Here is a 22,026-nt window from a genome sequence, read left to right as displayed (position 1 = left end):
GCGTGTCCCATTTCTTCATTTCTTCATTTCGCTCGGCGTTTCCAGCGTGAAAAGCAACAAAACAAAGGAAAAGCCGCACAATCGGCTGCTGGATGTTGTCGTCGGGGGAGATTTAGCCGTTAGCGTTAGCTGAGAGGATTAGCTTCATCCCATTAGCCTCCGTCCAATCTGTGACTCAGACTTAACTTTCCAGAGCAAGTGTCCTCTGGTGTGTGTCAGTGTCCTCTGGTGTGTGTCAGTGTCCTCTGGTGTGTGTCAGTGTCCTCTGGTGTGTGTCAGTGTCCTCTGGTGTGTGTCAGTGTCCTCTGGTGTGTGTCAGTGTCCTCTGGTGTGGGTCAGTGTCCTCTGGTGTGTGTCAGTGTCCTCTGGTGTGTGTCAGCAAGTGTCCTCTGGTGTGTGTCAGTGTCCTCTGGTGTGTGTCAGTGTCCTCTGGTGTGTGTCAGCAAGTGTCCTCTGGTGTGTGTCAGTGTCCTCTGGTGTGTGTCAGCAAGTGTCCTCTGGTGTGTGTCAGTGTCCTCTGGTGTGTGTCAGCAAGTGTCCTCTGGTGTGTGTCAGTGTCCTCTGGTGTGTGTCAGCAAGTGTCCTCTGGTGTGTGTCAGTGTCCTCTGGTGTGTGTCAGTGTCCTCTGGTGTGTGTCAGCAAGTGTCCTCTGGTGTGTGTCAGTGTCCTCTGGTGTGTGTCAGCAAGTGTCCTCTGGTGTGTGTCAGTGTCCTCTGGTGTGTGTCAGTGTCCTCTGGTGTGGGTCAGTGTCCTCTGGTGTGTGTCAGTGTCCTCTGGTGTGTGTCAGCAAGTGTCCTCTGGTGTGTGTCAGTGTCCTCTGGTGTGTGTCAGTGTCCTCTGGTGTGTGTCAGTGTCCTCTGGTGTGTGTCAGTGTCCTCTGGTGTGTGTCAGCAAGTGTCCTCTGGTGTGTGCCAGCAAGTGTCCTCTGGTGTGTGTGTCAGTGTCCTCTGGTGTGTGTCAGTGTCCTCTGGTGTGTGTCAGTGTCCTCTGGTGTGTGTCAGCAAGTGTCCTCTGGTGTGTGTCAGCAAGTGTCCTCTGGTGTGTGTCAGTGTCCTCTGGTGTGTGTCAGCAAGTGTCCTCTGGTGTGTGTCAGTGTCCTCTGGTGTGTGTCAGCAAGTGTCCTCTGGTGTGTGTCAGTGTCCTCTGGTGTGTGTCAGCAAGTGTCCTCTGGTGTGTGTCAGTGTCCTCTGGTGTGTGTCAGCAAGTGTCCTCTGGTGTGTGTCAGTGTCCTCTGGTGTGTGTCAGCAAGTGTCCTCTGGTGTGTGTCAGCAAGTGTCCTCTGGTGTGTGTCAGTGTCCTCTGGTGTGTGTCAGTGTCCTCTGGTGTGTGTCAGCAAGTGTCCTCTGGTGTGTGTCAGTGTCCTCTGGTGTGTGTCAGCAAGTGTCCTCTGGTGTGTGTCAGTGTCCTCTGGTGTGTGTCAGCAAGTGTCCTCTGGTGTGTGTCAGCAAGTGTCCTCTGGTGTGTGTCAGTGTCCTCTGGTGTGTGTCAGTGTCCTCTGGTGTGTGTCAGTGTCCTCTGGTGTGTGTCAGCAAGTGTCCTCTGGTGTGTGTCAGTGTCCTCTGGTGTGTGTCAGCAAGTGTCCTCTGGTGTGTGTCAGTGTCCTCTGGTGTGTGTCAGTGTCCTCTGGTGTGTGTCAGCAAGTGTCCTCTGGTGTGTGTCAGTGTCCTCTGGTGTGTGTCAGTGTCCTCTGGTGTGTGTCAGTGTCCTCTGGTGTGTGTCAGTGTCCTCTGGTGTGTGTCAGCAAGTGTCCTCTGGTGTGTGTCAGCAAGTGTCTTCTGGTGTGTGTCAGTGTCCTCTGGTGTGTGTCATTGTCCTCTGGTGTGTGTCAGTGTCCTCTGGTGTGTGTCAGTGTCCTCTGGTGTGTGTCAGTGTCCTCTGGTGTGTGTCAGCAAGTGTCCTCTGGTGTGTGTCAGCAAGTGTCCTCTGGTGTGTGTCAGTGTCCTCTGGTGTGTGTCAGTGTCCTCTGGTGTGTGTCAGCAAGTGTCCTCTGGTGTGTGTCAGTGTCCTCTGGTGTGTGTCAGCAAGTGTCCTCTGGTGTGTGTCAGCAAGTGTCCTCTGGTGTGTGTGTCAGTGTCCTCTGGTGTGTGTCAGTGTCCTCTGGTGTGTGTCAGTGTCCTCTGGTGTGTGTCAGCAAGTGTCCTCTGGTGTGTGTCAACAAGTGTCCTCTGGTGTGTGTCAGTGTCCTCTGGTGTGTGTCAGTGTCCTCTGGTGTGTGTCAGCAAGTGTCCTCTGGTGTGTGTCAACAAGTGTCCTCTGGTGTGTGTCAGTGTCCTCTGGTGTGTGTCAGTGTCCTCTGGTGTGTGTCAGTGTCCTCTGGTGTGTGTCAGCAAGTGTCCTCTGGTGTGTGTCAACAAGTGTCCTCTGGTGTGTGTCAGTGTCCTCTGGTGTGTGTCAGTGTCCTCTGGTGTGTGTCAGCAAGTGTCCTCTGGTGTGTGTCAGCAAGTGTCCTCTGGTGTGTGTCAGTGTCCTCTGGTGTGTGTCAGTGTCCTCTGGTGTGTGTCAGTGTCCTCTGGTGTGTGTCAGTGTCCTCTGGTGTGTGTCAGTGTCCTCTGGTGTGTGTCAGTGTCCTCTGGTGTGTGTCAACAAGTGTCCTCTGGTGTGTGTCAGTGTCCTCTGGTGTGTGTCAGTGTCCTCTGGTGTGGGTCAGTGTCCTCTGGTGTGTGTCAGTGTCCTCTGGTGTGGGTCAGTGTCCTCTGGTGTGTGTCAGTGTCCTCTGGTGTGTGTCAGCAAGTGTCCTCTGGTGTGTGTCAGTGTCCTCTGGTGTGTGTCAGTGTCCTCTGGTGTGTGTCAGCAAGTGTCCTCTGGTGTGTGTCAGTGTCATCTGGTGTGTGTCAGCAAGTGTCCTCTGGTGTGTGTCAGTGTCCTCTGGTGTGTGTCAGTGTCCTCTGGTGTGGGTCAGCAAGTGTCCTCTGGTGTGTGTCAGTGTCCTCTGGTGTGTGTCAGCAAGTGTCCTCTGGTGTGTGTCAGTGTCCTCTGGTGTGTGTCAGTGTCCTCTGGTGTGTGTCAGCAAGTGTCCTCTGGTGTGTGTCAGTGTCCTCTGGTGTGTGTCAGCAAGTGTCCTCTGGTGTGTGTCAGTGTCCTCTGGTGTGTGTCAGTGTCCTCTGGTGTGTGTCAGTGTCCTCTGGTGTGTGTCAGCAAGTGTCCTCTGGTGTGTGTCAGTGTCCTCTGGTGTGTGTCAGTGTCCTCTGGTGTGTGTCAGTGTCCTCTGGTGTGTGTCAGTGTCCTCTGGTGTGTGTCAGTGTCCTCTGGTGTGTGTCAGCAAGTGTCCTCTGGTGTGTGCCAGCAAGTGTCCTCTGGTGTGTGTGTCAGTGTCCTCTGGTGTGTGTCAGTGTCCTCTGGTGTGTGTCAGTGTCCTCTGGTGTGTGTCAGCAAGTGTCCTCTGGTGTGTGTCAGCAAGTGTCCTCTGGTGTGTGTCAGTGTCCTCTGGTGTGTGTCAGCAAGTGTCCTCTGGTGTGTGTCAGTGTCCTCTGGTGTGTGTCAGCAAGTGTCCTCTGGTGTGTGTCAGTGTCCTCTGGTGTGTGTCAGCAAGTGTCCTCTGGTGTGTGTCAGTGTCCTCTGGTGTGTGTCAGCAAGTGTCCTCTGGTGTGTGTCAGTGTCCTCTGGTGTGTGTCAGCAAGTGTCCTCTGGTGTGTGTCAGCAAGTGTCCTCTGGTGTGTGTCAGTGTCCTCTGGTGTGTGTCAGTGTCCTCTTGTGTGTGTCAGTGTCCTCTGGTGTGTGTCAGCAAGTGTCCTCTGGTGTGTGTCAGTGTCCTCTGGTGTGTGTCAGCAAGTGTCCTCTGGTGTGTGTCAGTGTCCTCTGGTGTGTGTCAGTGTCCTCTGGTGTGTGTCAGCAAGTGTCCTCTGGTGTGTGTCAGTGTCCTCTGGTGTGTGTCAGTGTCCTCTGGTGTGTGTCAGTGTCCTCTGGTGTGTGTCAGTGTCCTCTGGTGTGTGTCAGCAAGTGTCCTCTGGTGTGTGTCAGCAAGTGTCTTCTGGTGTGTGTCAGTGTCCTCTGGTGTGTGTCATTGTCCTCTGGTGTGTGTCAGTGTCCTCTGGTGTGTGTCAGTGTCCTCTGGTGTGTGTCAGTGTCCTCTGGTGTGTGTCAGCAAGTGTCCTCTGGTGTGTGTCAGCAAGTGTCCTCTGGTGTGTGTCAGTGTCCTCTGGTGTGTGTCAGTGTCCTCTGGTGTGTGTCAGCAAGTGTCCTCTGGTGTGTGTCAGTGTCCTCTGGTGTGTGTCAGCAAGTGTCCTCTGGTGTGTGTCAGCAAGTGTCCTCTGGTGTGTGTGTCAGTGTCCTCTGGTGTGTGTCAGTGTCCTCTGGTGTGTGTCAGTGTCCTCTGGTGTGTGTCAGCAAGTGTCCTCTGGTGTGTGTCAACAAGTGTCCTCTGGTGTGTGTCAGTGTCCTCTGGTGTGTGTCAGTGTCCTCTGGTGTGTGTCAGCAAGTGTCCTCTGGTGTGTGTCAACAAGTGTCCTCTGGTGTGTGTCAGTGTCCTCTGGTGTGTGTCAGTGTCCTCTGGTGTGTGTCAGTGTCCTCTGGTGTGTGTCAGCAAGTGTCCTCTGGTGTGTGTCAACAAGTGTCCTCTGGTGTGTGTCAGTGTCCTCTGGTGTGTGTCAGTGTCCTCTGGTGTGTGTCAGCAAGTGTCCTCTGGTGTGTGTCAGCAAGTGTCCTCTGGTGTGTGTCAGTGTCCTCTGGTGTGTGTCAGTGTCCTCTGGTGTGTGTCAGTGTCCTCTGGTGTGTGTCAGCAAGTGTCCTCTGGTGTGTGTCAGTGTCCTCTGGTGTGTGTCAGTGTCCTCTGGTGTGTGTCAGTGTCCTCTGGTGTGTGTCAGTGTCCTCTGGTGTGTGTCAGCAAGTGTCCTCTGGTGTGTGCCAGCAAGTGTCCTCTGGTGTGTGTGTCAGTGTCCTCTGGTGTGTGTCAGTGTCCTCTGGTGTGTGTCAGTGTCCTCTGGTGTGTGTCAGCAAGTGTCCTCTGGTGTGTGTCAGCAAGTGTCCTCTGGTGTGTGTCAGTGTCCTCTGGTGTGTGTCAGCAAGTGTCCTCTGGTGTGTGTCAGTGTCCTCTGGTGTGTGTCAGCAAGTGTCCTCTGGTGTGTGTCAGTGTCCTCTGGTGTGTGTCAGCAAGTGTCCTCTGGTGTGTGTCAGTGTCCTCTGGTGTGTGTCAGCAAGTGTCCTCTGGTGTGTGTCAGTGTCCTCTGGTGTGTGTCAGCAAGTGTCCTCTGGTGTGTGTCAGCAAGTGTCCTCTGGTGTGTGTCAGTGTCCTCTGGTGTGTGTCAGTGTCCTCTGGTGTGTGTCAGCAAGTGTCCTCTGGTGTGTGTCAGTGTCCTCTGGTGTGTGTCAGCAAGTGTCCTCTGGTGTGTGTCAGTGTCCTCTGGTGTGTGTCAGCAAGTGTCCTCTGGTGTGTGTCAGCAAGTGTCCTCTGGTGTGTGTCAGTGTCCTCTGGTGTGTGTCAGTGTCCTCTGGTGTGTGTCAGTGTCCTCTGGTGTGTGTCAGCAAGTGTCCTCTGGTGTGTGTCAGTGTCCTCTGGTGTGTGTCAGCAAGTGTCCTCTGGTGTGTGTCAGTGTCCTCTGGTGTGTGTCAGTGTCCTCTGGTGTGTGTCAGCAAGTGTCCTCTGGTGTGTGTCAGTGTCCTCTGGTGTGTGTCAGTGTCCTCTGGTGTGTGTCAGTGTCCTCTGGTGTGTGTCAGTGTCCTCTGGTGTGTGTCAGCAAGTGTCCTCTGGTGTGTGTCAGCAAGTGTCTTCTGGTGTGTGTCAGTGTCCTCTGGTGTGTGTCATTGTCCTCTGGTGTGTGTCAGTGTCCTCTGGTGTGTGTCAGTGTCCTCTGGTGTGTGTCAGTGTCCTCTGGTGTGTGTCAGCAAGTGTCCTCTGGTGTGTGTCAGCAAGTGTCCTCTGGTGTGTGTCAGTGTCCTCTGGTGTGTGTCAGTGTCCTCTGGTGTGTGTCAGCAAGTGTCCTCTGGTGTGTGTCAGTGTCCTCTGGTGTGTGTCAGCAAGTGTCCTCTGGTGTGTGTCAGCAAGTGTCCTCTGGTGTGTGTGTCAGTGTCCTCTGGTGTGTGTCAGTGTCCTCTGGTGTGTGTCAGTGTCCTCTGGTGTGTGTCAGCAAGTGTCCTCTGGTGTGTGTCAACAAGTGTCCTCTGGTGTGTGTCAGTGTCCTCTGGTGTGTGTCAGTGTCCTCTGGTGTGTGTCAGCAAGTGTCCTCTGGTGTGTGTCAACAAGTGTCCTCTGGTGTGTGTCAGTGTCCTCTGGTGTGTGTCAGTGTCCTCTGGTGTGTGTCAGTGTCCTCTGGTGTGTGTCAGTGTCCTCTGGTGTGTGTCAGTGTCCTCTGGTGTGTGTCAGCAAGTGTCCTCTGGTGTGTGTCAGCAAGTGTCCTCTGGTGTGTGTCAGTGTCCTCTGGTGTGTGTCAGTGTCCTCTGGTGTGTGTCAGTGTCCTCTGGTGTGTGTCAGTGTCCTCTGGTGTGTGTCAGTGTCCTCTGGTGTGTGTCAGTGTCCTCTGGTGTGTGTCAACAAGTGTCCTCTGGTGTGTGTCAGTGTCCTCTGGTGTGTGTCAGTGTCCTCTGGTGTGGGTCAGTGTCCTCTGGTGTGTGTCAGTGTCCTCTGGTGTGGGTCAGTGTCCTCTGGTGTGTGTCAGTGTCCTCTGGTGTGTGTCAGCAAGTGTCCTCTGGTGTGTGTCAGTGTCCTCTGGTGTGTGTCAGTGTCCTCTGGTGTGTGTCAGCAAGTGTCCTCTGGTGTGTGTCAGTGTCATCTGGTGTGTGTCAGCAAGTGTCCTCTGGTGTGTGTCAGTGTCCTCTGGTGTGTGTCAGTGTCCTCTGGTGTGTGTCAGCAAGTGTCCTCTGGTGTGTGTCAGTGTCCTCTGGTGTGTGTCAGCAAGTGTCCTCTGGTGTGTGTCAGTGTCCTCTGGTGTGTGTCAGTGTCCTCTGGTGTGTGTCAGCAAGTGTCCTCTGGTGTGTGTCAGTGTCCTCTGGTGTGTGTCAGCAAGTGTCCTCTGGTGTGTGTCAGTGTCCTCTGGTGTGTGTCAGTGTCCTCTGGTGTGGGTCAGTGTCCTCTGGTGTGTGTCAGTGTCCTCTGGTGTGTGTCAGCAAGTGTCCTCTGGTGTGTGTCAGTGTCCTCTGGTGTGTGTCAGTGTCCTCTGGTGTGTGTCAGTGTCCTCTGGTGTGTGTCAGTGTCCTCTGGTGTGTGTCAGCAAGTGTCCTCTGGTGTGTGCCAGCAAGTGTCCTCTGGTGTGTGTGTCAGTGTCCTCTGGTGTGTGTCAGTGTCCTCTGGTGTGTGTCAGTGTCCTCTGGTGTGTGTCAGCAAGTGTCCTCTGGTGTGTGTCAGCAAGTGTCCTCTGGTGTGTGTCAGTGTCCTCTGGTGTGTGTCAGCAAGTGTCCTCTGGTGTGTGTCAGTGTCCTCTGGTGTGTGTCAGCAAGTGTCCTCTGGTGTGTGTCAGCAAGTGTCCTCTGGTGTGTGTCAGTGTCCTCTGGTGTGTGTCAGTGTCCTCTGGTGTGTGTCAGTGTCCTCTGGTGTGTGTCAGCAAGTGTCCTCTGGTGTGTGTCAGTGTCCTCTGGTGTGTGTCAGCAAGTGTCCTCTGGTGTGTGTCAGTGTCCTCTGGTGTGTGTCAGTGTCCTCTGGTGTGTGTCAGCAAGTGTCCTCTGGTGTGTGTCAGTGTCCTCTGGTATGTGTCAGTGTCCTCTGGTGTGTGTCAGTGTCCTCTGGTGTGTGTCAGTGTCCTCTGGTGTGTGTCAGCAAGTGTCCTCTGGTGTGTGTCAGCAAGTGTCTTCTGGTGTGTGTCAGTGTCCTCTGGTGTGTGTCATTGTCCTCTGGTGTGTGTCAGTGTCCTCTGGTGTGTGTCAGTGTCCTCTGGTGTGTGTCAGTGTCCTCTGGTGTGTGTCAGCAAGTGTCCTCTGGTGTGTGTCAGCAAGTGTCCTCTGGTGTGTGTCAGTGTCCTCTGGTGTGTGTCAGTGTCCTCTGGTGTGTGTCAGCAAGTGTCCTCTGGTGTGTGTCAGTGTCCTCTGGTGTGTGTCAGCAAGTGTCCTCTGGTGTGTGTCAGCAAGTGTCCTCTGGTGTGTGTGTCAGTGTCCTCTGGTGTGTGTCAGTGTCCTCTGGTGTGTGTCAGTGTCCTCTGGTGTGTGTCAGCAAGTGTCCTCTGGTGTGTGTCAACAAGTGTCCTCTGGTGTGTGTCAGTGTCCTCTGGTGTGTGTCAGTGTCCTCTGGTGTGTGTCAGCAAGTGTCCTCTGGTGTGTGTCAACAAGTGTCCTCTGGTGTGTGTCAGTGTCCTCTGGTGTGTGTCAGTGTCCTCTGGTGTGTGTCAGTGTCCTCTGGTGTGTGTCAGCAAGTGTCCTCTGGTGTGTGTCAACAAGTGTCCTCTGGTGTGTGTCAGTGTCCTCTGGTGTGTGTCAGTGTCCTCTGGTGTGTGTCAGCAAGTGTCCTCTGGTGTGTGTCAGCAAGTGTCCTCTGGTGTGTGTCAGTGTCCTCTGGTGTGTGTCAGTGTCCTCTGGTGTGTGTCAGTGTCCTCTGGTGTGTGTCAGTGTCCTCTGGTGTGTGTCAACAAGTGTCCTCTGGTGTGTGTCAGTGTCCTCTGGTGTGTGTCAGTGTCCTCTGGTGTGGGTCAGTGTCCTCTGGTGTGTGTCAGTGTCCTCTGGTAAGGGTCAGTGTCCTCTGGTGTGTGTCAGTGTCCTCTGGTGTGTGTCAGCAAGTGTCCTCTGGTGTGTGTCAGTGTCCTCTGGTGTGTGTCAGTGTCCTCTGGTGTGTGTCAGCAAGTGTCCTCTGGTGTGTGTCAGTGTCATCTGGTGTGTGTCAGCAAGTGTCCTCTGGTGTGTGTCAGTGTCCTCTGGTGTGTGTCAGTGTCCTCTGGTGTGTGTCAGCAAGTGTCCTCTGGTGTGTGTCAGTGTCCTCTGGTGTGTGTCAGCAAGTGTCCTCTGGTGTGTGTCAGTGTCCTCTCGTGTGTGTCAGCAAGTGTCCTCTGGTGTGTGTCAGTGTCCTCTGGTGTGTGTCAGCAAGTGTCCTCTGGTGTGTGTCAGCAAGTGTCCTCTGGTGTGTGTCAGTGTCCTCTGGTGTGTGTCAGTGTCCTCTGGTGTGTGTCAGCAAGTGTCCTCTGGTGTGTGTCAGTGTCCTCTGGTGTGTGTCAGCAAGTGTCCTCTGGTGTGTGTCAGTGTCCTCTGGTGTGTGTCAGTGTCCTCTGGTGTGTGTCAGTGTCCTCTGGTGTGTGTCAGTGTCCTCTGGTGTGTGTCAGTGTCCTCTGGTGTGTGTCAGTGTCCTCTGGTGTGTGTCAGCAAGTGTCCTCTGGTGTGTGTCAGTGTCCTCTGGTGTGTGTCAGCAAGTGTCCTCTGGTGTGTGTCAGTGTCCTCTGGTGTGTGTCAGTGTCCTCTGGTGTGTGTCAGCAAGTGTCCTCTGGTGTGTGTCAGTGTCCTCTGGTGTGTGTCAGTGTCCTCTGGTGTGTGTCAGTGTCCTCTGGTGTGTGTCAGTGTCCTCTGGTGTGTGTCAGCAAGTGTCCTCTGGTGTGTGTCAGCAAGTGTCTTCTGGTGTGTGTCAGTGTCCTCTGGTGTGTGTCATTGTCCTCTGGTGTGTGTCAGTGTCCTCTGGTGTGTGTCAGTGTCCTCTGGTGTGTGTCAGTGTCCTCTGGTGTGTGTCAGCAAGTGTCCTCTGGTGTGTGTCAGCAAGTGTCCTCTGGTGTGTGTCAGTGTCCTCTGGTGTGTGTCAGTGTCCTCTGGTGTGTGTCAGCAAGTGTCCTCTGGTGTGTGTCAGTGTCCTCTGGTGTGTGTCAGCAAGTGTCCTCTGGTGTGTGTCAGCAAGTGTCCTCTGGTGTGTGTGTCAGTGTCCTCTGGTGTGTGTCAGTGTCCTCTGGTGTGTGTCAGTGTCCTCTGGTGTGTGTCAGCAAGTGTCCTCTGGTGTGTGTCAACAAGTGTCCTCTGGTGTGTGTCAGTGTCCTCTGGTGTGTGTCAGTGTCCTCTGGTGTGTGTCAGCAAGTGTCCTCTGGTGTGTGTCAACAAGTGTCCTCTGGTGTGTGTCAGTGTCCTCTGGTGTGTGTCAGTGTCCTCTGGTGTGTGTCAGTGTCCTCTGGTGTGTGTCAGCAAGTGTCCTCTGGTGTGTGTCAACAAGTGTCCTCTGGTGTGTGTCAGTGTCCTCTGGTGTGTGTCAGTGTCCTCTGGTGTGTGTCAGCAAGTGTCCTCTGGTGTGTGTCAGCAAGTGTCCTCTGGTGTGTGTCAGTGTCCTCTGGTGTGTGTCAGTGTCCTCTGGTGTGTGTCAGTGTCCTCTGGTGTGTGTCAGCAAGTGTCATTCTTTTGTATTAACACAGGAACACAGGGGGACACAGGGGGACACAGGAGGACACAGGAGGACACAGGGAACACAGGGGGACACAGGGGAACACAGGGGGACACAGGGGAACACAGGGGAACACAGGGGGACACAGGAGGACACAGGGAACACAGGGGGACACAAAGGGACACAGGGGAACACAGGAGGACACAGGGAACACAGGGGGACACAAAGGGACACAGGGGAACACAGGAGGACACAGGGAACACAGGGGGACACAAAAGGACACAGGGGAACACAGGGCAACTTAGGGGAACACAGGGGAACTTAGGGGGACACAGGGGAACACACTGGGACACAGGGGGACACAGGGGAACACACTGGGACACAGGGGGACACGCAGCCGCAGTAGGACATGAAATGCTCAGCTGAGTTTGTCTTTCCTTGATAAGAGTGAGAAAGGTGCAGCTGCTTCTGAACAGGAGGACGCTGCAGCGATGACAGGTGAGAACAGGAGGATTTCTTTTCTTTAAATGAAAATGTGTGGAAACGTCCAACGTCAAAGTCTTCGATGAAAGTACATGTCCCACCTGCGGCTGCCGAGGAAACGCAGGGTCAGAGGTCAAACTAGATACTGCATTTCATTCAGATTCTCCCGCTCGAGTCCAGTGTGTAAGACCAACACTACAAATAACACTAAAGTTTATCAGGTATTTGTACTTCATGTACTTAAAGTCTGAAGGTTCTGCTGTTCTTCTAAACCTGACTCAGTTTAATGGTGTAGAACCCGTGATAACCATTCATCACAGTTTGACTTCTGTTCAGTTTGTGAAGACAATTTGAAAAGTTTAAAGTGTCAGGAAGTGGAGCTGAATCCCTCTGTGATGTCATCAGTGTGATGTCACCAGTGTGATGTCACCAGTGTGATGTCATCAGTGTGATGTCACCAGTGTGATGTCATCAGTGTGATGTCATCAGTGTGATGTCATCAGTGTGATGTCACCAGTGTGATGTCATCAGTGTGCTGTCACCAGTGTGATGTCACCAGTGTGATGTCATCAGTGCGATGTCATCAGTGATGTCATCAGTGTGATGTCATCAGTGTGATGTCACCAGTGTGATGTCATCAGTGTGATGTCATCAGTGTGATGTCACCAGTGTGATGTCATCAGTGTGATGTCATCAGTGTGATGTCATCAGTGTGATGTCACCAGTGTGATGTCATCAGTGTGATGTCATCAGTGTGCTGTCACCAGTGTGATGTCACCAGTGTGATGTCATCAGTGCGATGTCATCAGTGATGTCATCAGTGTGATGTCATCAGTGTGATGTCACCAGTGTGATGTCACCAGTGTGATGTCATCAGTGTGATGTCATCAGTGTGATGTCATCAGTGCGATGTCATCAGTGCGATGTCATCAGTGATGTCATCAGTGTGATGTCATCAGTGTGATGTCACCAGTGTGATGTCACCAGTGTGATGTCATCAGTGTGATGTCATCAGTGTGATGTCATCAGTGTGATGTCACCAGTGTGATGTCATCAGTGTGATGTCACCAGTGTGATGTCATCAGTGTGCTGTCACCAGTGTGATGTCACCAGTGTGATGTCATCAGTGTGATGTCACCAGTGTGATGTCATCAGTGTGATGTCACCAGTGTGATGTCATCAGTGTGATGTCATCAGTGTGATGTCACCAGTGTGATGTCATCAGTGTGATGTCACCAGTGTGATGTCATCAGTGTGCTGTCACCAGTGTGATGTCATCAGTGTGATGTCACCAGTGTGATGTCATCAGTGTGATGTCATCAGTGTGATGTCATCAGTGTGATGTCATCAGTGCGATGTCATCAGTGATGTCATCAGTGTGATGTCATCAGTGTGATGTCATCAGTGTGATGTCATCAGTGTGATGTCACCAGTGTGATGTCATCAGTGTGATGTCACCAGTGTGATGTCATCAGTGTGATGTCACCAGTGTGATGTCATCAGTGTGATGTCATCAGTGTGATGTCACCAGTGTGATGTCATCAGTGTGATGTCATCAGTGTGATGTCATCAGTGCGATGTCATCAGTGATGTCATCAGTGTGATGTCATCAGTGTGATGTCACCAGTGTGATGTCACCAGTGTGATGTCATCAGTGTGATGTCATCAGTGTGATGTCATCAGTGTGATGTCACCAGTGTGATGTCATCAGTGTGATGTCACCAGTGTGATGTCATCAGTGTGATGTCATCAGTGTGATGTCATCAGTGTGATGTCATCAGTGATGTCATCGGCGTGATGTCATCAGTGTGATGTCACCAGTGTGATGTCATCAGTGTGATGTCACCAGTGTGATGTCATCAGTGTGATGTCATCAGTGTGATGTCATCGGTGTGATGTCATCAGTGATGTCATCGGTGTGATGTCATCAGTGATGTCATCGGTGTGATGTCATCAGCGTGATGTCATCAGTGTGCGACACATGGTTGGACTAAATAAAGGTGTTTTATGGTCTTATTGTTTATGTTTCTGTGGAGTTTGGCTCTTGTTTACAGTTTGGTTGCTATGGAAACAGCTGTGGAATCACCTCTGTGTCAACCCAGGAAGTGACATCACACCAGGGACACTCATACAGGAAGTGACATCACGCCAGGGACACTCATAGAGGAAGTGACATCACACCAGGGACACTCATACAGGAAGTGACATCACGCCAGGGACACTCATAGAGGAAGTGACAGTCATCAAATTTTAAAAAGTTGTGATATTAGATGAGTTTTGGCCCAGTGTTTGCTGGGTAATTTCCCAGTGTTGATGTCATCAATTACAAACAGGAAGTAAAATATAAACCTTAAACCTGTCTTATTCTGTGATAACATTTCCATAATTTTTAACAAAATTCAAAATATATTTATCTTATCTGTATTTTAGTTGGATGAGTCGTTGGACCTGTAGGGGGCGCTTTAACATACTGTGTACTTTTAACCAAGAGCTGAATCAGTGTAATACAACTGTACATGAATATTGGTGTACTTTGTGTTCTCAGCTCCTGATTGGCTGCTGCCGCTCTCGCTCGCCCTCTGCGCTCTGCTCCTCTCTCTCCTCTTGGCTTTAACCCTTTACTATCTGATGAAGAGGAGGCGTGGCCGGAGCCGATACCAGGAGCTGATCAGCACCACGCCCTCCGTCCCATCATGCACTGCTCCTCTGGTGCTAGTCTCACAGGGAGCGTGGACCATGTGAGGGAGCTTTTGTCCTTTTGTCTCTTTCCTTTGGGCTTTTTAATGTTTAACGAGAGCGTGCGGTTTAACGAGAGCTGCATCACAAAAGGAGTCCAGACCCTCACCATAGTCCACAAACACCCTGACCTTCTGAGGAGCTCGCTGCAGAGGCAGAAGGACAGGATAGTCTGTACAAGCTTTGTACTGATCTTTGTTTCTTAACCAGATGCACCAGAATCCATCCTCAGGACTCAGATAGACCTCTCTCTTCCTGTTGATGGACTCTTGGGCCACTCCTAAATCCCAATCTGTTTTCCCTTTGACCTGAACCTCAAAGTAAAACCTGCCTGAGGAGAAACTCTGCTTTCCCAGAACATTAACATATCGATCAAACCTCAGAGGAGAATCTGGGAGCTTCTTCCTCACATCAGTGTGATGAACCTGTTTGAGATCTTCAGACAGAACGAGCCTTGGAGCTGCAGTGTCTGGATCCAGAGTGACCTCCACCACAAACTGCTTCACTCTCAGTAGTTCTAATCTTGAAGACACTTCAGAGAGATGTTTCTCCAGCTCAGACAGAGCCCGGGCTGCACTGCCCTCACACGTCTCCGGCTCAAAGCTCAGGCTGCTCCACTCCTTCAGCCCAGCAGGGGGCGTGAGTGCAGGGCAGTTCTGTAGAAAGTGGAGGGGGTCTTGAGAGCGTGAGAGCCGCTCCTCCTCAGTGCTGCTCTTCTCCAGCTCACAGATCTCCTGTTCCAGCTGCTGCACCAGCTCCTGGGCTCGTTTGTGGCTCCGGCTCTGCTTCTCCTGCAGCTCCTCTAAGAACCGGTCCTGAAGGCTCTGAACAGACTGCATGAGATCAGTGAAGGCCTGCAGCCCCACAGCCCTCTCTCTGTGGACCTCTGTGTCACTGAGCTCCACACAGCCCTGGATCTCCTGGACCTTCAGCCTCCTCTGCGCCACCATCTGCAGCAGAGAGGACCTCCTGTGCTCACACGCCTCGTCCAGAGACAACAGCTCATGGTTCTTGTGCTCTAGAACACACAGGGTACAGACACAGCTCTGGTCAGTTCCACAGAAGAGCTCCAGGGGGCGCTGGTGTTTGGGACACACCCTGTCTTCCAGGTTCTCCACAGGCTCCATCAGCTGGTGTCTTTTCAGCCCAGAGACTGTGAGATGAGGCTGGAGGTTCTTCTTCTTCGGTTAGGGTCAGGTCAGCTGAAATAAAGTCTAAGGAATAAAGACTCTTCTTTGCCTTAGGCATCAGTTGGTATCCCAATGGCGGGTCTTCTCCACTTTATAGCCTTTGTGTCTCTGTGGAAGGAGCTACTGTGGGAGACATAAAGATCCTCAGTCGTGTTCCATTTCCTCTTCTGCTCCAGCCCTGGTGAGATCCCGTTCACGGTTCCTCCTCGGTTCCTCTCGCACAAATCTCAAGAACTCGAACCCAAAGAAGAACCAGAACCAGAACCAGAACTAGAACCGGAACCGGCCGTGGAGCCAAAGACGGAGCAGCAGAAGCACCGCGGGTCTCTATGCGTCCGCAGTGAGTCTGTTTGGAGTGGCAGAGTGGTTAGCCTTTTGTCTCATTATATTGGTATTGACGTTGCTTTCTCCTCAGGCTGGTTCCCCGTGGGTTCCCTCCTCTCCTCCCTGTACTCCTCCTCCTCTCCTCGTTCCTCCTCCCCTCTCTCTCTCTCGGCCCCTCCCCCTCTTCTCGCTCCTCTCTTGTGTTTCTCCGTCGAGTACAGACATCGTTCGGAGCAGCTTGTCGTTTCTCTTCTTCGTCTCTCTAATCTTCCTCCCCGTTTCCACTCGGACCTGACGCTGATCGAGCTCCGCCTCCTGCCCGACGACCGGCGCCCCCAGCAGGCCAAGGCCAGGAACACGGGCCCCGACCCAGAGTTCAATCACTGCGTGCTCTTCCAGGTATGAAACGGTCCTGGCTCAGTTCTGGATCAGTCTTGGTTTGACCCTGGTCCGGGCCCGGTTTGACCCTGGTCCGGGTCTGGTTCTGGGCCCAGTTTAACCCTAATCTGGGCCAGGTTCTGGGCCCGGTTTGACCCTGGTCCGGGCCTGGTTCTGGGCCCGGTTCTGGTCTCTCTTCAGGTCTCTCCTCAGACTGTCTCCTTGTCCGTCCTGAGCCTGGTGGTCCTGAGTGTCGGAGCAGACTCGAGACACAGGGCCCTGGGGCGAGCGGAGGTGGCTTTAAGAGGAGACCTGTGCCACACCGGGAGAGTCCTGTGGAGGGCGCTACAGACGCAACAGCCGCAGGTTTGGCTCCTGCTTCCAGAAACACTCCGTTCTGAATCTCCTCCATAATTGACCTTTTCTCCATCTGTGACTCTGAGAATCTTCTGCTGTTTTTGACTCGCTCTGAGACTCTAATCACGATCAGTACAACTCACTCTTCAGTTGTTTCTTATGTACACGTGTACTTCCCTCTGCAGCCTGAAGATGGTGCCAAAGCTCAGTTAGACCCGTGGGGAACAACAGAGAAACAGATTTTCAGTTCTTTCTTTCATTTAAGTTGCTGAAGATCATGTTTGACGCCCGATAACGATACAAATAATGCATAATATTTGCCCTTCCATGTGTAGCTCCTCAGGTACGTGGCCTGAAATGTGCCGCGGTGTGTCTTTAATTGCGACGTGTTCACTTGCAGTCCCAGAGTCCTTCGCTGGGGGAGGTCCTGGTCTCTCTGAGTTACTCTGCCTCAGCTCAGAGACTGACGGTGTGTGTGGTCAGAGCCCGGGGACTGACCCAGAGCACAGGTGAGGAGAGAACCCTGTGAGACCCTCAGGAGCTCCTCCGGGACTCCGCCTCAAAAGCACAACTCCTTCAGCTTGTCATGAAACGAATAGAACTGTGCTCCTCGCGATTCGTTTTTCACACTCTAGACTTTACTTTTTGTCTCCCGGCGGACGGGTCGGTCGCTCGTTGACCCATGTTGTTAAACCTGGCTTTGGTCTTCAGGGCTTCTGGTCCAGGTCTCGGTCCAGGCCCAGGCTCAGGTCAAGTCCAAACGCGGTCCAGTCCTTCAGTCCGAGGATGATCCGCCGTGTCTCAACCAGAAACACGCCTTCAAAGTCAAACAGAATCAGCTGGAGCAGAGCTGTGTGAGGATCCAAGTACTGCACAAAGACAGAGGGACAGGTACTTCTACTTCTACTACTACTACTACTACTACTACTACTACTACTACTACTACTACTACTACTACTACTACTACTACTACTACACATACTACTATCATACCAACTGTGTTTATAAAGCACTTTAAAAACTTGAACAAAAGGGCTGTGCGCTTAGAAAGAATACAAATAAAACATGGAAAACCTTCAAAAACACTGTTAAAAGCAGAGTCTGAGTCTAATCTCTAACGGCAAAAGATTCCATAGTCGTGGGGGCTGTCATCGGCGTAACTGTGAAATATGATGCCATATCTACTTAAAGTGGATCCAAATGGAAGCTAATACGGTGAGAAGAGCAGAGGCCCTAGAGCAGATCCTTGAGGCACTCCCATTTTAAGGGCGCTGAATAGGACTCGAAAAACTGTCTTCAACTGGGACGTAAAATGTGTCAGTGTTGTGATTATTGTGAGGAAAACGACACTATTTAACGATTATTGAGTATTATTGAGTATTATTGAGTATTATTGACAAATCTTCACGTTTATGACCAGTTTGACCAAATAAAGTGAATGTGACAAAAGCATACAAATAAAAATACTTTACACACTTTTATAATAGTGACATCACGACTCTTACGTTCGGAAGGCTCAGTCTATGATACTATTAATACTACTACAAATACTACTAGTACTAGTACTGCTACTGCATCTAATCTCGTACTCTTGATTCATGTACAGAGTTCTCTTTCTTTCCCTCAGACTCCTGTTTCCCTGTGGGGGCCGTGGTCTTGGGGCCCTTCATGTTCTCTCGGGGCCCTCAGCTCTCTCACTGGATGGACATGCTCTCCGCTCCTGCAGGTGGCGCTGTGGAGCGCTGGCATCCTCTGGGGCCTCCGGTCTGAAGCACGCACAGAGGTCTCGTTTTAGAAGCTAAACGCTCCGGATCTCTGATTAAATGACAATGTTTTATTTTGTAATAAATGCAGTTTTTAATCGTTCTCTTTCCTTTCTTTATTTTGTTAAGTTTAATCTTCTGCAAAAGTTAACGACATTTAAAGCACATTAGCACATTAGCATACTCATTTATGAAATTAAGCTATTTTTTTTAAAGCGATTTTATCTCGATTTGATGTGATTTTATAATATACTGTATATATTCACCATAAAAACGTTCCACTTTCCCTTTAAGAGCGCGGCGTCCAGCAGGGGGCGCCTCCTTCAGCCTCAGAGCAGACGGGTTTATGAATCCGGAAGTAAACATCGAGCCGCGGCGCCTTACTTCCGGTGCTCCCTCCGGTTTTCACGGACGCGCACGCGGGTTTGCGGGGGACTATAGCGCGTGGGACATGCGCGTGAACGAGAACACGCTTTTGGAGGGAAACCGCGCGGTGCTCGTGCCGTACCGCCGCGCGCACGTGCCCAGGTAAACACGCACGTGCCCAGGTAAACACGCACGTGCCCAGGTAAACACGCACGTGCCCAGGTAAACACGCACGTGCCCAGGTAAACACGCACGTGCCCAAACACGTGCCGGGTAAACACGCACGTGCCGGGTAAACACGCACGTGCCCGGGTAAACACGCACGTGCCCGGGTAAACACAGATGAAAAGGGAAATTATAGAAATAATCTACCGGAAATAAGAAAAACTCCCCAAAAAACACGTTAATTTACTATTTCTAAACATGCAAATTTGCCAGGGAAAAATATGCAGATTAATGATGTTTTTATTCTCATTTTTGCTTATTTTTCTCCGTCCGGGCTTTTTTCTTTTGGCTTTAACATAATTAGAATCGTGACATTTTAAGAAGCAAAATAAAGTATTGTTTTGCTCAATGTAACGTCCAAAACATAGACCTAAATGTCAATAACAGTTTATTTGTCTCATTTAACTTAAACTACTAAACTTAAACAGTAACACAATGAACGATGTCACTGTTCAGTCTCAATGATCGTGAAGAATCGTTCAATCGTGACGTTTTCCTGCACAATAATCGTTTCTATGATTAGTTTGTGTTTAAAAACTCCTAAATGTGTTTGTCAGATTTTCACCTTCAAACTCAACGAAAATGACACTTTTCTGCTCTTTGTTCCTTCGTCTGTTTGTGCCGCTGAAACGTCTCGTGAACAGTCGGATTTCAAAATAATGTGGCAAAGACGAAACTGAAAATGTTAAAGATTGAAACAGTTATTTTAAAGTCGATTGTAGTTACTCTAGATTTCTGTGAATATGCCAGAAATCACATCTAATTATCTGATTATTATATATTTATCTGATTATTAAATATTTATCTGATTATTATATATTTATCTTATTATTAAAAAGGTGTGACTTATAGTCTGGATAATACGGTAAATTGTATGTGTAACTGAGGACAAAGTATTGAACGTGTTTGTTTCGTTCTCGTCAAAGGTCAGTCCCAGTGTCCAGCCTCAGTAGTGTCCAGCCTCAGTAGTGTCCAGCCTCAGTAGGGTCCAGCCTCAGTAGTGTCCAGCCTCAGTAGTGCCCCTGCTGGACGCTGAGTGCTTGTCGTGTGTGGCAGATATCACCTGTGGATGCAGAACGAGGAGCTGCAGTCGCTGACCGCCTCTGAGCCGCTGACCCTGGAGCAGGAGTACGACATGCAGAGGAGCTGGAACCAGGACGCCGACAGTAAGAGCCACGGCCACGCCCCTCTCTGCACGCTGAACTATGGCGTTCTCTCTTTCCTCTGACATTCTCTCTTTCCTCTGGCGTTCTCTTTCCTCTGACGTTCTCTCTTTCCCCTCAGTGCTGACGTTCTCTCCTGCCGTTCTCTTTCCCCTCAGTGCTGACGTTCTCCCCTGATGTTCTCTTTCCTCTGTGCTGACGTTCTCTCCTGACGTTCTCTCTTTCATCTCAGTGCTGACGTTCTCCCCTGATGTTCTCTTTCCTCTGTGCTGACGTTCTCTCCTGACGTTCTCTCTTTCATCTCAGTGCTGACGTTCTCCCCTGATGTTCTCTCTTTCCTCTGTGCTGACGTTCTCTCCTGACGTTCTCTCTTTCCCCTCAGTGCTGACGTTCTCTCCTGACGTTCTCTTTCCTCAGTACTGACGTTCTCTCCTGACGTTCTCTTTCCTCAGTACTGACGTTCTCTCCTGACGTTCTCTCTTTCATCTCAGTGCTGACGTTCTCCCCTGATGTTCTCTTTCCTCTGTGCTGACGTTCTCTCCTGACGTTCTCTCTTTCCTCTCAGAGCTGACGTTCATCGTGTTGGACCGTGCGCAGTGGAACGCCGGCGTGCAGGAGGAGCAGTGCATGATGGGAGACGTGAACCTGTTTCTGACCGACCCCAGTGACCGCAGCCTGGCCGAGCTGGAGGTCATGATCGCAGGTCAGAGGTCAAAGGGCAGTGTCTACACAAACGGGACAAAGTGTGACCTTTAAACAGAAGGAGGGAGGGAGTGTGTGTTTGTTTGTTTATTTGTTTGTTTTTGTTTGTTTGTTTCAGAGCCCAGGTTCAGAGGGAAAGGCTTCGGGACTGAAGTGTCGATGATGATGATGAGCTTCGGTGAGAAATCCAGAATGTGTTTGTTTCTTTGTTGTTGTTGTTGTTGTTGTCGTGATCTAAAAAGCGTCCGTTCTTTTCAGGAATCTCCAAACTCGGGATCAAAAAGTTCCAGGTGAAAATTGGTTTGGAGAACGCTGCGAGCCGCGCCCTGTTCCAGAAGCTTCACTTCCTCCAGGTGAAGCAGCTTCACATCACCTCTGGGTCATCATCATGTCCCACATTTGACCCGGACTCAACACACTGAATGTTCCTGGTGAACCACATTTCAGGTTTCCTCGTGCGACGTGTTCAAGGAGACGACGCTGGAGCTCAACGTGGAGCCCTTGCTCCAGACCTGGATCCTGGACCAGACTTCACAGGTCCAGGAGCGGGACTACAGAGAGAGCTGCAAGACGCGGGACCAGGACCAGGGGCCGGACCGGGACTAGAACCATCTGGACCGGGACAGGACCGGGACAGGATGTATCTGAAGACGTGGTTTGCTCTTTACAGAACTTTACAGAAACTGAAAGAACGATCCAAATGATCCGAGTCTGACCCGGGTCATTCTAAATATTAGACTCTGTTGTTGTTGTTGTTGTTTATGGCGGTCACTTTAGTCATAAAGCCTTTGATCTGCTGATGCCCCGCCCTCTGATCGTCGGCTCATGTTTATGTAAATCTCACTCTGCATGACGAGGGGGCGTGGTCTGTGTGAAAAGGGGGTGTGTTCTGTATGATGGGGGCGTGGTCTGTGTGAAAAGGGGGTGTGTTCTGTATGATGGGGGCGTGGTCTGTGTGAAAAGGGGGTGTGTTCTGTATGATGGGGGCGTGGTCTGTATGATGGGGGCGTGGTCTGTGTGAAAAGGGGGTGTGTTCTGTATGATGGGGGCGTGGTCTGTGAAAGGGAGTGTGTTCTGTATGATGGGGGCGTGGTCTGTGAAAGGGGGTGTGTTCTGTATGATGGGGGCGTGGTCTGTGAAAGGGAGTGTGTTCTGTATGATGGGGGCGTGGTCTGTGAAAGGGGGTGTGTTCTGTATGATGGGGGCGTGGTCTGTATGATGGGGGCGTGGTCTGTGAAAGGGGGTGTGTTCTGTATGATGGGGGCGTGGTCTGTATGATGGGGGCGTGGTCTGTGAAAGGGGGTGTGTTCTGTATGATGGGGGCGTGGTCTGTATGATGGGGGCGTGGTCTGTGAAAGGGGGTGTGGTCTGTATGATGGGGGCGTGGTCTGTGAAAGGGGGTGTGTTCTGTATGATGGGGGCGTGGTCTGTGAAAGGGGGTGTGTTCTGTATGATGGGGGCGTGGTCTGTATGATGGGGGCGTGGTCTGTGAAAGGGGGTGTGTTCTGTATGATGGGGGCGTGGTCTGTATGATGGGGGCGTGGTCTGTGAAAGGGTGTGTTCTGTATGATGGGGGCGTGGTCTGTATGATGGGGGCGTGTTCTGTATGATGGGGGCGTGGTCTGTGAAAGGGGGTGTGTTCTGTATGATGGGGGCGTGGTCTGTGAAAGGGGGTGTGTTCTGTATGATGGGGGCGTGGTCTGTGAAAGGGGGTGTGTTCTGTATGATGGGGGCGTGGTCTGTGAAAGGGGGTGTGTTCTGTATGATGGGGGCGTGGTCTGTGAAAGGGGGTGTGTTCTGTATGATGGGGGCGTGGTCTGTGAAAGGGGGTGTGTTCTGTATGATGGGGGCGTGGTCTGTGAAAGGGGGTGTGTTCTGTATGATGGGGGCGTGGTCTGTGAAAGGGGGTGTGTTCTGTATGATGGGGGCGTGGTCTGTGAAAGGGGGTGTGTTCTGTATGATGGGGGCGTGGTCTGTGAAAGGGGGTGTGTTCTGTATGATGGGGGCGTGGTCTGTGAAAGGGGGTGTGTTCTGTATGATGGGGGCGTGGTCTGTGAAAGGGGGTGTGTTCTGTATGATGGGGGCGTGGTTTTGATGTCAATTAAAACCAAATTAATGACAAAGAAACATTTGTGACTCAG

General features: G+C 51.6%; 3 protein-coding genes across 3 annotated transcripts; 2 read left to right on the top strand and 1 right to left on the bottom strand.

Moving 5' to 3' along the window:
* Positions 1-13,204: 13,204 nt before the first annotated feature.
* Positions 13,205-17,436, top strand: syt15 (synaptotagmin XV; the record flags this gene model as incomplete). The annotated part of the gene is made up of 7 exons (XM_072459804.1): positions 13,205-13,419; positions 14,784-14,947; positions 15,023-15,330; positions 15,511-15,675; positions 16,067-16,175; positions 16,378-16,557; positions 17,294-17,436. Coding segments are annotated over 7 exons (1,284 nt in total), but the record flags the coding sequence as incomplete, so codon positions are not given.
* LOC140372697 (E3 ubiquitin-protein ligase TRIM39-like) lies at positions 13,462-14,665 on the bottom strand. The gene is made up of 2 exons (XM_072459801.1): positions 14,657-14,665; positions 13,462-14,598 (listed from the first exon to the last, which is right to left on the bottom strand). The coding sequence occupies exons 1-2, from the start codon at positions 14,663-14,665 to the stop codon at positions 13,462-13,464; spliced, it is 1,146 nt and encodes a 381-aa protein (XP_072315902.1).
* A 375-nt stretch (positions 17,437-17,811) lies between the features above and the next one.
* On the top strand, positions 17,812-20,802 carry nat9 (N-acetyltransferase 9). Its single transcript, XM_072459802.1, has 6 exons — positions 17,812-17,957; positions 19,077-19,186; positions 19,749-19,886; positions 20,004-20,063; positions 20,144-20,238; positions 20,333-20,802. The coding sequence occupies exons 1-6, from the start codon at positions 17,881-17,883 to the stop codon at positions 20,489-20,491; spliced, it is 639 nt and encodes a 212-aa protein (XP_072315903.1). The 5' UTR covers positions 17,812-17,880; the 3' UTR covers positions 20,492-20,802.
* The last annotated feature ends 1,224 nt before the right edge of the window (positions 20,803-22,026 follow it).

The sequence above is a fragment of the Eucyclogobius newberryi genome, unplaced genomic scaffold (genome assembly GCF_026437365.1).
Source record: "Eucyclogobius newberryi isolate DKJ021-1_F unplaced genomic scaffold, fEucNew1.0.hap1 SCAF_277, whole genome shotgun sequence".
NCBI lineage: Eukaryota > Metazoa > Chordata > Actinopteri > Gobiiformes > Gobiidae > Eucyclogobius > Eucyclogobius newberryi.
This window is presented reverse-complemented; position numbering and strand designations above follow the sequence as displayed.